This window comes from Pituophis catenifer, unplaced genomic scaffold, assembly GCF_029215685.1.
Source record: "Pituophis catenifer annectens isolate HBS135680 unplaced genomic scaffold, rPitCat1.0.hap2 SCAF_3, whole genome shotgun sequence".
Taxonomy (NCBI): Eukaryota; Metazoa; Chordata; class Lepidosauria; order Squamata; family Colubridae; genus Pituophis; species Pituophis catenifer.
Window position 1 is genome coordinate 1,929,789 of NW_027256883.1, and position 12,611 is coordinate 1,942,399.

The window sequence follows — 12,611 nt, forward strand, 5'->3', positions numbered from 1 at the left end:
GGGAAGAAGAAGAAGAAGAAAGGAGTGGGGGGGTCTCCGTCGAAGCGTCCTTCGCCCGGCTGGGCCGACGACAAGCGGCTCCTTTCCGTCCGTCCGTCCTGCGCGGTCTGTCTCTCCGTCCAGAGGGGCCCGGGCGGAGGCGGCCATCTGTGGTGCCGTCGGAGGGTCCACACGTCCAGGCGGACGGACAGACAGACTGGGGGGGGGGGTGTCAGGCGGATCCCCTCCTCCTTCCAAGCGCTGCGCCCGCGTCTTCTTCCTCCGTCGGGCCGGGCAAGGCGAGCCCCGCTGGTCCGCCCCGTCGGGGCCCCGTCTCACAGGTAGAAGTCCGCGGGCTTGGCGGGGCCGGGGGGCGGCGGGGGCGGGGGCGGCTCCCGGACCCCGTTGGGGGGCGCGGGGGGGAAGGCGCGCCCGGCCAGCTTCTCGTACTTCTCCTTGTAGAGGTCTCGCTCCTTGGCCAGGCGCGTCACCTCGAGCTTCAGCTGCTCCACCTGGCCCTGGAGCTGGCACTTCTCGTTCTCCAGGATGTGCCGCTGCTGGACGCGCTTGTAGCGGCAGGATTGGGCGTAGCCGCGGTTCTTCAGCGTGCGCCGCTTCTGCTTCAGCCGGATCACCTCCTCCTTGCTGAAGCCCCGCAGCTGCCGGTTCAGCTCGCGAACCGACATGGAGACCAGCTGCTCGTCGGAGAAGCGCTCCTCCAGCCGCGCGTGCAGGTGGCCCGGGTGGTGGTGCCCGTGGTGGTGGCCGTGGTGATGGTGGTGGTGGTGGCCGCCGCCCCCGGCCCCGCCCGGCCCGTGGTGGTGGTGGTGATGGTGGTGGTGGCCCAGGGCCGGGTGCGGGTGGGGGCCGGTGGCGCCGGGGGGCAGCTCCTCGCCCGGGAAGGGCTGCCCTCGGAAGCCGTCGAAGCTGCCCCCGGGGGCGCCCCCGCCGCCCGGCCCGCCGTGGTGCCCGTGGTGGTGGTGGTGGTGGGCGGCGGCGGGGTGGTGGGGGGCTCCGATCAGCGCCTCGACGGCATCCTCGGGGGTCAGGTTGAGCGCCTCGGGGTTGAGGTGGTGCTGATAGCTCGACATCCAGTAGAGATCCTCCAGCTGCGCCGCCGCCGCCGCCTTGCCCGGCCCGAGGGCGCCGTTGCCGTTGCCGCCGCCTCCTCCTCCTCCTCCTGCGGCCGTCGGGGCTCCCAGGCCGGGCGCGGGCTGTCCGCCGGGGCTGGGCGCGCAGAAGCTGGGCGAGGAGGGCACGGAGGAGCAGGGGGTGCTGAGCGGCGTGGAGGAGAGCGAGCCCGGCGGCGGGAGCCGGTGGCAGAAACGCTCCGCCTCGGCCGGCTCCTTCTTCACCTCGAACTTCATCAGGTCGAAGTCGTTGACGTACTCGATGGCCAGCGGGCTGGTGGGCAGCTCGGCCCCGCTCAGGGCCAGCTCCGAGGCCATCTCAGGCCGCCAGAGCCGCCCCCGGCCCGACGACGGCGCCCCCGCCGCCGCCCCGTCCGCTCGCGCCGCTGCGGGACCCCCGGGAGGGAGGGGGGGTTTGGGGGGCGGCTGGTCCGGCTGGGGCTCCCCCCTCGGGAGCGGTGCGAGGCCCCCGCTGCGGGGAGGGGGCTTCCTCGACGGCCCCCCTCCCCGGCCCGTTCCGCGCGAGGGTCCCGGCGCTGCGCCCTCCGCCGCCGCCACCGGCCCGCCCGCCCGCCGCCTCCCCCCTCCGCGCGCAACTGAAGTGCTGAAGGGCGCAGTCTGGCTTTTATAGGGAGGCCGGGCAGGCCCCGCCCGACGAGGCGGGGGCTGAGGCCTCCCCGCCTATAAGGGGGACGGGGCTGGCGGGGCCGCCGGCTGAGCCTATCGCCGCCCCGCCGTCCAGCTGTCAATCTCTCGCGGGAACAGCTGGAAGCCGGGCCGAGGGGAGGGGCGGAGAGAAGAGGGGAGGGAGGGAGGGAGGGAGGCTCCCCCCAGCGGCCAAGCCCGGCAAGGGCTGCCCGGCGAGGGCGGGGCTCCCCCGCGCACGTGCGGAGACCCCGGCGGGGACCCAACCGGGCGCCCGCGGCTCGACAGAGGAGGGGGGGGGGAAGAAGAGGAGGGGGCAGCGAGAGGGCCGGGCGGGGGAGGGAGGGGGAGGGGGGGGGACCCCGCGAGTTGTGCGAGAAGAGGCTGGCCAGGCACTTGGTCTGAAGTGGAGGAGGGTCTCCTCTTCAAGTAGGGGCTGGACTAGAAGACCTCGGAGGTCCCTTCCAGCTCTAATCCAATCTGGATTGATTTTTTTTTTTGTTTGATTTATATGCCGGAGACTCAGGGCGGCTTACAAGGCGTTAAGCAATAGCCTTCATACTTTTGTATATTTATACAAAGTCAGCTTATTGCCCCCACAATCTGGGTCCTCATTTCACCTACCTTAGAAAGGATGGAAGGCTGAATCAACCTTGAGCCTGGGGAGATTCGAACCTGCAGTAATTGCAGGCAGCTGGTCTTAATAACCAGCTTAATAACAGGGTGCCTTAGACCACTGTACTACCAAGGCTGATTGAATCTAATCTGGATTGATGGATTGATGGATTGCTGGGCTTGTCCTGGGAAGCACCCCCGGCTGTGTCCGCATGAGGCCCCGAGCCTCCGAAGCAGCCAGCGGGGGAAGCCCTTTCGGTCCCCCTTACTGGGGACGGAGCCCTTCCTGAGCAGATCAGCCGTGCAGGTCTGGGGGTTACACAACAGGCAGCCACCCCCACCCAGACACACGTGCACAGGCAGACAGACAGGCAGACCAAGGGGGGCTGCCAGGATCCTTGGCTTACTTGCAAGGAGCATTTTGCCCATCTGGAACACCCAATGGGAGCCGATTGGTAATCGGAGGGGAGACCACCAGGAGATCCAGAGGCCCAGCCAGGAGAAGCATCCACCTAGAAAAGGTAAGTGATTTTCGTATATTCACAAAATCCCCACCCCCGCCCCCAAGTCCAGTTCACCTCCAGGGAGCCTTGTCCCTGCAGAAAGCAGCACCTAAGGTAGGTTTGAATGGATGGGACGCCACTAGGAAAGCCAAGCTGAGGCTGTATTATTGAAAAATAGCCCAGAAAAGTTCTGACTTTTTCCTAAGGAATCCCATAAAGTCACAAGCTGCTTCATGAGTTTGGCTCAAAGGATGTCTTCATTTTCTTCGCTTTCCCGGCGTCCTCTCATTTGAAGGGTGGGGACGCAGATGGGGACCCTCCCTCCCTCTTCGCCCTGAATAGAAAGATGGCAGTCTGTAATTGGTCAATTATCTGGATTTTGCAAAGATGTCAGGTGGTTGATACCATGGTGGGCATTATCGATTTGGCATGATAAAGCTAATAAAAGCAATTTGAACTGCTTGAATTCACAATAGCCAGCCTCTTCTGCTTTTTTCAAACCCCCCCCCCCCGCAAACAATAACATGACCTGTTCAAGAGAGAAAGTTAAGAGAGAAAGCAAAAGAGAGAGAGAGAGAGAGACGGAGAAAGGAAAGAGAGAGGGGGTAACAAAGAGAGAAAAACACAGAGAGAAATAGAAAGAAAGAGTAAGAGATAGAAATAGATGAAAAAAAGAGTAAGACAGAAAGAGAGAGGCAAAACAAAAAAAGCAAGGGAGAAATGAGAGAAAGAAGAAAAGGGAAAGCAAGAGAGAAAGAGAAATAAAGAGAAAGAGAGAAAGAGCAAGAGAAATGAGGGAAAGCAGGAGAGAGAGGGAGAGAGAAAGAAAGAGAAGGAAGGAGGAAGGAAAGATGGAAGGGAGGGAGGGAGGGGGGAAGGAAGGAAGGAAAGAAAGAAGAAATGATGGGAGGAAGGAAGGAAGGAAGGAAGGAAGGAAGGAAGGAAGGAAGGAAGGAAGGGGAAAATGTTCCGCTTTTGACATCTGGAGCCTGAAGCAAAGTCACTTGCTTGTCAAAGAGACCGGCTGGAACTTCTCTGCATTTTTTTCCCATTTTGCAATACTTTTAGCAGCTTTAAAAAAGAAAAGAAAAGAAAAGAAAAGCAGAACTTCAAAGCCCTTTCCAGACTTGGGTTCCAAATTACCCAAAGCAGCGAAGTAACATAATCACCAGGGAGCCAGAACCGTCTCGGTGTCATTTCAAGGGCCGGTCCTCAAAGAGGACCATCTGGGCTCCTCCAAAGAGGCGGGGAAAGTGACGGAGGCCCTCTTGGAGTAGGTGGGGAGGGGGAAGACCCCCGTGGGAAACAGCCTCTCTCCTACACACCCAGCCACCTTCTCAGAACTGCTGGGCTGGTTTGTGTAAAAGACACACACAGACCCAAACCCTAGTAAGGCCAGCGTTGGGACACCAGCAGAGGTCTCCAAAGTGTGATGGAGGTGGCCCCAAAGGGACCTCAAAGCTTCGGTCGGGTTTCGGAAATGTTCTCCACCCTTGCAGGGCATCATCTGATCCAACTTTGTCTGCCTGAGACTATTCTGTCTGTCTGTCTGTCCATCTATCTCCATCCATCTATCTATCTCCATCCATCCATCCATCCATCCATCCATCCATCCATCCATCTATCCATCTATCTACCTATCTCTATCTATCTATCTTTCTATCTTTCTATCTTTCTATCTTTCTATCTTTCTATCTATCTATCTATCTATCTATCTATCTATCTATCTATCTATCTTTCTATCTTTCTATCTATCTATCTATCTATCTATCTATCTATCTATCTATCTATCTACCTATCTATCTCCAGATGATAGATAGATATCTATCATCTATCTAGTCTTCAGCATTAAAGCCTGAACTGGGTGACTTTGAGTCAGTCCCTGTGTCTCCTCCCAACCCTCCCTCCTCACAGGGTTGTTGTTGAGGGAAAAAAGGAGGTGAATTGGATATCTTCGCCATCTTGAGTTATTTGCAAAAATCATAAAGGCAGGATAGAAATAAATAAATACAAAACAAATGTAATAATGAAGATAAATTTAATAATAAAAATTTTAATTTGATAATAAAAAGACAGTTTTGCTCAATCTAAATTTGATAATAAAAACATATTTAATAATAAGTATAAGTTCAGACTTTGCCTGAAAGGGGAGCAGAGCGCTTCTGGGGTGGGCACTTCTGAGGGGGTGGCTGGTGGCTGCCACGGCTTCTGGTCTGCTGGCCATCTTAAGAGGTCTGGGGTCTCCTTGGACATCTGACTTCGGCATTCATCCCCAGGTTTTTTTTCCCTTCCTTCTTTCCAGCTGCTTCTTACCTGCATTTACCTGAGCTGTTCACCTCCGCTGGGAGGGCCGGAGGATGGCCACATCTGGAGAAGGCCTCACTGCCGCCACCGACCCCTTCCCTTCCCTGCCTTGCTGCTTTGACATCAAAGGCACGTCTGCCACATGGAGCCCCCTCCCACCCGCCTCGGAGGGGCTCTGCTGACTCAGCAGAGGAAGGAAAGGCTGGCCGGCTTCAGTTAGTGGCTTCAGATGGAAGAGGGAAGCCAGGGAGAGGAAGGGCCAGGGGGCTCCGAGGAGTGGGGGGCAGGCAGATAGGGAGGGGCAGTGGGGGGCGTTTCCCTCTCAGACACGCATTAAAGACAGAACAGCAACATTAAGAATAATGAAAATAGCCGCAACACCAATGAAGTAACTCCATCTGCGTGCGTGCTAGGGACTCTGGACGAATAACGGAGTTGGAAGGGACCTTGGAGGTCTTCTAGTCCAACCCCCGGCCCAAGCAGGAAACCTTATAACATTCCGGAGAAGTGGCTGTGCAGTCTCTCCGTGAAAACCTCCAGCGATGGAGCACCCACAACTTCTGGAGGCAACTTCCGTTCTACCAATTAATTGTTCTCACTGTCAGGAAATTTCTCCTTAACTCCAGGTTGCTTCTCACCTTGATCAGTTTCCATCCGTTGCTTCTTGTCCTGCCTTCTGGGGCTTTGGAGCAGCGGTCACCAACTGGTGGTCCATGGACCATTGGTGGTCCGTGAAAAACATGTGATGGTCTGCAGAACAATTATTTGCATTTTTTATATTGCATTAAATCAGGGGTCCTCAAATTACACCCCTGGGCCGGATACTCGCAATGAATTTCGTCGTGCTCTCAAAACTTTTTTATTTCAGCAGGCTGGGCTGGCTTAACTCTCCTTTTTAAATTTTTAATTCGTTTGATTTGCTTTATAAATTGGGTGTTTTAATCTGTGTTTCGGCCAAAATTGTATTTGTATTTGTATTTCCTGTGTTTTATCTTCTGGCTGTTCACCGCCCTGAGTCCTTCGGGAGAAGGGCGGTATAGAAATTTAATAAAATAAATAAAATAAAATATTTAATAATTTTAAGGGATTTTTTAATGTTTGTATTATCTGTATTTTATCTTGGCTGTTCACCGCCCTGAGTCCTCCGGGAGTAGGGCGGTATAGAAATTTGATAGATAGATAGATAGATAGATAGATAGATAGATAGATAGATAGATAGATAGATAGATAGATAAAAATGAACATTTGTGTTGCTGCAGAGAGTCTCCCCCTTCGGGGTCTTTTTGGGTGGGTCGGAGGGGGGCAGAAATTCCGACTTGGGGTCTTCTTCGGCCTCCTGGTGGGGGGCTTTGGGTAAAGGCTGGAGGGAAGTGCCATTGGTGGTGAAGAGCTGGAGAGCCTCGTTCCAGTGGGACTGCCTCATGGCCTGGAACTGGCTGACCATCTCAGCCTGTTGAGCCTCCAGGCGTTGGTACCTGGCCTTGCACTCCCGCAGGTCCTCCCTCTGCTTGGAAAGCCTATGCTTCTAGTCCTCAGTGAGGTGCTTCTGCTGAGCCTCCTTCTCGGCCAGATCCAATTTGAACTGAGCCAGCTGTTTTGCCAACTCTTTCTCATGGTGGCTGCTTAGCTCCAACAACTGCTTCCTGCTGGGGCCCTAAGGAGCCTGAGTGGGGAGGGGAGGGGTGAGTAGAGGCTGGCAAGGAGCCCCTGACACCCTAACCCTAGACATGAGTGACATTGAGTTGGCCCACCCAGTCACATGACCACCTAGCCACGCCCACCCAGCTGGTCATTAGGCAGATCATATTAGTGGTCCACTGGATTTAAAATTATGAATTTAGTGGTCCCTGAGGTCCGAAAGGTTGGGGACCCCTGCTTTGGAGAATAGGTTGACCCTCTCTTCTTTGTATCAGCCCCTCAAATACTGGAAGGCTGCTATCACGTCATCCCTAGTCTTTTTCACTAGACTAGACATATCCAGTTCCTGCAGCCGTTCTTCATAAGTTTTGGAACGCAACTTGTTAAATCTTGCATAATTTGGGCACTTTCTCAGAAATGGGAGGAAAGAAGGATCTGCTGCCCAGCATCTCCTGGGCATCACCTGCGAATTACCCTGCGCCACCAAATCCTTGCTTGGGTCAGAGGGCACCCTAAATTCCACCCTTGGAGCTGTGGTTTGCAGGATTGAGGCTGGGAGGAGGGGTTGGGAAGAGAGCAGGGAGGAGATCCCAAGTCCCCACTGACCCTGATTTGAGTCCCACTTGTGTCTCATGTTCCTCAGGCAGCAACTCAGAACTGAAGGAGGAGGAGGAGGAGGAGGAGGAGGAGGAGGAGGAGGAGGAGGAGGAGGAGGAGGAGGAGGAAAATAAAGAAGATGATTGAGAAGGAGGAGAGAAGAAGAAGAAAGAAGAAGAGGAAGAGGAGGAGGAGGAAGAAGAAGGAGAAGAAGAAGAAGAAGAAGAAGAAGAAGAAGAGAACGAGGAGGAGGAGGAGGAGGAGGAGGAGAAGAAAAGGAGAAGGAGAAGGAGAAGGAAAGAAGGAGAGGGAGAAGGAGAAGGAGAAGAAGAAGAGAAAGAGGAAGAGGAGGAGGAGGACGAGGAGGAGGAAGAAAATAAAGAAGATGATTGAGGAGGAGGAGAGAAGAAGAAGAAAGAAGAAAGAAGAAGTCAAAGAGGAGGAGGAGGAGGAAGAAGAAGAAGAAGAAAAAGAAGAAGATGATTGAGGAGGAGGAGAGAAGAAAGTATTGGTGTTAACATCCAGATAAGGAATATGAAGCACAGTGAATGATGATCTCTGGATGCCCCAGCCAGACTCTTCCCCTCTTTTGCTCCTTCCCAAAGACCCCCTCCAGCCTCCCTGGAGCAAGATCGAGTAGAGCGAGCTAAAACTGGCCACGTATTTCTGCCCGCCACAAGCGGGCCCTAAAAATCCAGACTGGAGATTTTCCTCCTAACGCCCCCAGTAAGGCAGACACGCATGCACACGTATGTGCCCGAGCTGGGGATCCTCAGCCTGGAATCTCCTCTCCGGGTGCCAAAGCCGGGCCAGAAGATTAGCAGCTGCCTCGACAGGGACAGGAACACACGTCAGACACCCCCCCACCCCCCCGCTGCCCCCAGATCCGTCTCGGCAGCTGCCTCCCTGCGTGGAAAGGGGACATTAAAGGATTAGTGAGCCCAGGCAAGGCCTCCACCGAATGGCCGGACAGACAGACGGACGGACGCTTCTCCGCCAGGCTGGGGAGCCAGCAGCCAGCCACGCCTGGGAATGGGGTTTTTTTGGGGGGTATATTTAGACAGGAGAGCTTGATTGAGACTGCCAATCAAGCCCCCCCCCCAATAAGGAGTCCTTAGGTCCTCCTTCCCCTGCAGCTCCTGTGTGCAGCCACATAACCAGCTTGCAAACCAAGAAAGCTGGCTTTTTCATCATGGCTTGCTTTAGGACGGATGGGAAAAGATGGGGGTTGGACTGGAGGACCTTCAGGGTCCCTTCCATCAATATATTATTCGGTGGTGTTCTCCTTTCTGTCATCTCACGTATCCCTCCCTCCCATCAAGCGGGCAGGGGGTTGGACTAGGTAGGAGATCTCCAAGGCCCCTTCTCCCGAGAGTCCTCGGAGACACCAGCCGAAATGAGATTTGCACTTTGCGCTAATCTTTTTTTAAGAGATTTATTTATATACTTATTTATTCAATGAATTTGTAGAGACAACCAACTGACACATAGGTGACTCTGAGCAGCTTACAACAGTTTTAAAAATCCACCTAGTGGTTAGCGCACCAGGCTAAAAAGCCGGAGACTGGGAGTTCTAGTCCCGCCTTAGGCATGAAAACCAGCTGGGTGCCTTTGAGCCAATCGTTCTCATCCCAACCCACCTCACAGGGTTGTTGTGGGGAAATTAAGAGGAGGAAGGTGTGTTGGATACTTGAGTTATTTGTACAAACAATAAAGGCGGGAGATAAATAAAATAAATATATTAAAAGACCCCACCCCACCCCTGATGGCAGCATCACCACAATCATATCATCCAGTCGGTGGGCCCCGTCTCCATCCGGGGGCCTCTTGGAAAAGCCACAGGCCAACCTGGTACCTCTGGAGGAAGGGTGTTCCATAGAGAAGGGGCCACCACTGGTAAGGCCCTTTTTCGTGGTTCCACCAAATTTACAACTCAATGGGACCCATAACCAGTCCTGCCCATTTTGGTGCGATTCAGGGGTTTCCACGGAGGGCATCTTAGAAGCACCGTTGAGTTGCAGACTTGCGGCTCTCTCTGCATAGCAAAGTGTGACCGTACTGAAGGAAGAGGCCACGATGTGACTTTGTTAAGATTCATGGCGGTCCTGGCTGCTTCCTTGATTTAAGATCATTTTCTGAACAAGTTGCAATCAGTTGGATTCACACGATACGTTCAACTAAGTCAAATGTCTACAGATTGGAGTTTATGCAGCGCACTAAAGCAACGAGCCTTTCCATCCAGGCCAATGTTCCACCTGGGTGTTGAATTGAGGTCTAGTAACCGATTTGCACGTCTCAAAAGGTGATTTTTGTTCAACTGTTTTTTTTTTCTTTGAAGAAGAAAAGGTTTTGCTCCTCACCCCAGAAGCTTCATCAGTTCTGATGAACTGATTTTCATGGCCTTCTTTAGTTATTTTCAAAGGCAAGCCATCGTGCGCAGAGGTGTGTACCGCTAGTCCTTGACTTAGAACTGTTCATTTAGTGACCATTCAAAGTTACAACGGCCCTGAAAATAGTGACTTAACGACCATTTTTCACACTTACGACCGTTGCCGCATCCCTGGGGTCATCATGTGATCAAAATTCAGAAGCTTAGCAGCAACTGACTCGTATTTATGACGGTTGCAGTGTCCAGGGATGACATGATCCCTTTTTGCGACCTTCTGAACAGCAAAGTCAGATTCACTTAACAACGGTGTCACTAACTGAACCATTGCAGTGATTCACTTAACAACTTTGGCAAGAAAGGTCATAAAATGGGGCAAAACTCACTTGATAACTGTCTTGCTCAGCAATGGAAATTTTGGCCTCAATTGTGGTCTTAACTCGAGGACTCCCTGTATTCATTTCTACTGGTTGTAACTGAGAACTATCTGTAGAACACTTGTGTCTTCTCATCTTCAAGCAAGGCAAACCTCTCGGCCATCAAAAAATGCCATGCTCGCCTTAAGAGAAGGTGCATCTTTTTCTAAGCCCACCAGGGCATCCCCTCCCCCTCTGGAAGTAAAAGTGCTTGGGGCCTCCAGGATTTGGGCCTGGGGGGAAGTGTCTTGGACAGCTGCACCCATGGGTCACATCCAACCACCACCGATGTGAAGGCAGGACAAGAAGCAACAGATGGAAACCGATCAAGGAGAGAAGCAACATAGAACTACAGAGAAATTTCCTGACAGTGAGAACAATTAACCAGTGGAACAGCTTGCCACCAGAACTTTTGGGTGAGCCATGCTTGAGCAGGTTGGTCGGACTAGATGACCTCCAAGGTCCCTTCCAATTCTGTTATTCTCTTATTCTGTTTTCATATACCAGAACGGTTGCAGGATCTGAGTATGTCTAGTCTAAAGGGAACATGATAGCAGTCTTCCAATATTTGAGTAGGTGCCCCAAAGAAGAGGAGGGGGTCAACCTATTCTCCAAAGCACCCAAAGGCAGGAGAAGCAGCAATGGATGGAAAGTAATCAAGGAGAGAAGCAACCTAGAATTAAAGATAAATTTCCTGACAATGAGAACAATTAACCCGTGGAACAACTTGCCACCAGAAAGTGAAAGTTTTTAAGAAGAGCTTGGACAACCGTTTGTCTAGAATGGGATAGGCAGGGTCTCTTGCCTGAGCAGGGGGTTGGACTAGAAGACCTCCAAGGTCCCTTCCAACTCCGTTATTCTGAACACTGACCCCAAGACACCAGGTCAGTTTTCATCCCCAGAAATGCCTCCGAAGGGCTCCATCGCCCGTTGACGGCTGGGGATGATTCTGGGGGAGTCTGCCAAGAGCCGGAGCAGGTTTCTGGGGACACTCAACACCGTCACTGAAAGAGAAACCGCCCAAGGGCTCCAGGGAAAGGGGAGAGGCTGCACCTGGGAATGCCGGCCACGGCAGGCAGGCAGCAAAACCCAGGCCAAGCCAGATCGCCTTTCGAGCAGCCGCCCGAGCAAGTCGGTGTCCCTAAGGTGACTTCTCTGTGCTGGGAAGATTTGAGGCCGGAGCCTCCTTGGGCTGCCATGGAGAATCCCACGTGCCTCCCCAAATACAGGTAGTCCTCAACTTACAACCACAACAGAGCCCCAAATTTCTGTTTCTAAGCAAAGACAGTTGTTCAGTGAGTTTTGCCCTGTTTCACGACCTTCCTGGCCACAGTTGTTAAGAGAAGAGCTGCAGTTGTTAAATTAGAAATGTGGTGGTGAAGTGAACTTGGCTTTTTTATTATTATTATTTTTTGCTTTAATTTATATGCCGCCCTTCTCCGGAGACTCAGGGCGGCTTACAATGCATTAAGCAATAGCCTTCATCCTTTTGTATATTTATACAAAGTCAGCTTATTGCCCCCACAATCCGGGTCCTCATTTTACCTACCTTTGAAAGGATGGAAGGCTGAGTCAACCTTGAGCCTGGCGAGATTTGAACTTGCAGTAATTGCAAGCAGCAGATGTTAACTTTGCAAATTAAGTCATCTGCAAGCAGCAGATGACTTTGCAAATTAATTGTTCTCACTGTCAAAAAAATTCACCTTAGTTCCAGGTTGCTTCTCTCCTTGGTTAATTTCCATCCGTTGCTTCTTGTCCTGCCTTCAGGTGCTTTGGAGAATAGCTGGACCCCCTCCTCTTTGGGGCAGCCCCTGAGATATTGGAAGACTGCTATCATGCCATCCCTAGTTCTCCTTTTCATTAAACTAGACAAACCCAGTTCCTGCAACCGTTCATGTTTTAGCTTCCAGTCCCCTATTCCTCTTGGTTGCTCTTCTCTGCACTCTTTCTAGAGTCTCAACATCCTTTTTTATAGTGCGGTGACCAAAACTGGATGCAGGATTCCAAGTGTGGTCTTACTAAGGCTTTGTAAAGCAGTATTAACACTTCACGTGATCTCGAGTCTATCCCTCTGTTAATTCAACTCCGGATTGCATTGGTCTTTTTGGCAGCTGCAGCACATGGCTTCATATGTAAGCGATTGTCTGCTGGGACTCTCACAGTTACTACTATGTGCATTTGGTTTTCCTTGCCTAAGTGTAAGAGCTTATTTTTCTCACCACCGAATTGCATTGAATTGATGGCAAAAAATTGAATTGGGATGCAAGAAAGGAAACTGGGAGCAAAACAGTCACTTCAGCTGTTGAGGAAAAGGGAACTCAGGTGCAGCTCAACACTCCACCAAGGTCAGTCAAGAAACTGGGATACATCAATAAACATTGGCCAACTTGTGTTTGAA

At 52.6% G+C, this 12,611-nt stretch overlaps 1 protein-coding gene across 1 annotated transcript; it reads right to left on the reverse strand.

The window, feature by feature from the left end:
* Positions 1 to 227: 227 nt before the first annotated feature.
* Positions 228 to 1,521, reverse strand: MAFA (MAF bZIP transcription factor A). Its single transcript, XM_070941941.1, has one exon. It carries the CDS (start codon positions 1,425 to 1,427, stop codon positions 315 to 317), a length of 1,113 nt encoding a protein of 370 aa, XP_070798042.1. The 5' UTR covers positions 1,428 to 1,521; the 3' UTR covers positions 228 to 314.
* Between the last annotated feature and the right edge of the window lie 11,090 nt (positions 1,522 to 12,611).

What these genes read in the sequence shown, in the direction of transcription:
- MAFA (XM_070941941.1), bottom strand. Translation starts at nt 1,427, where the DNA reads ATGGCCTCGGAGCTGGCCCTGAGCGGGGCCGAGCTGCCCACCAGCCCG.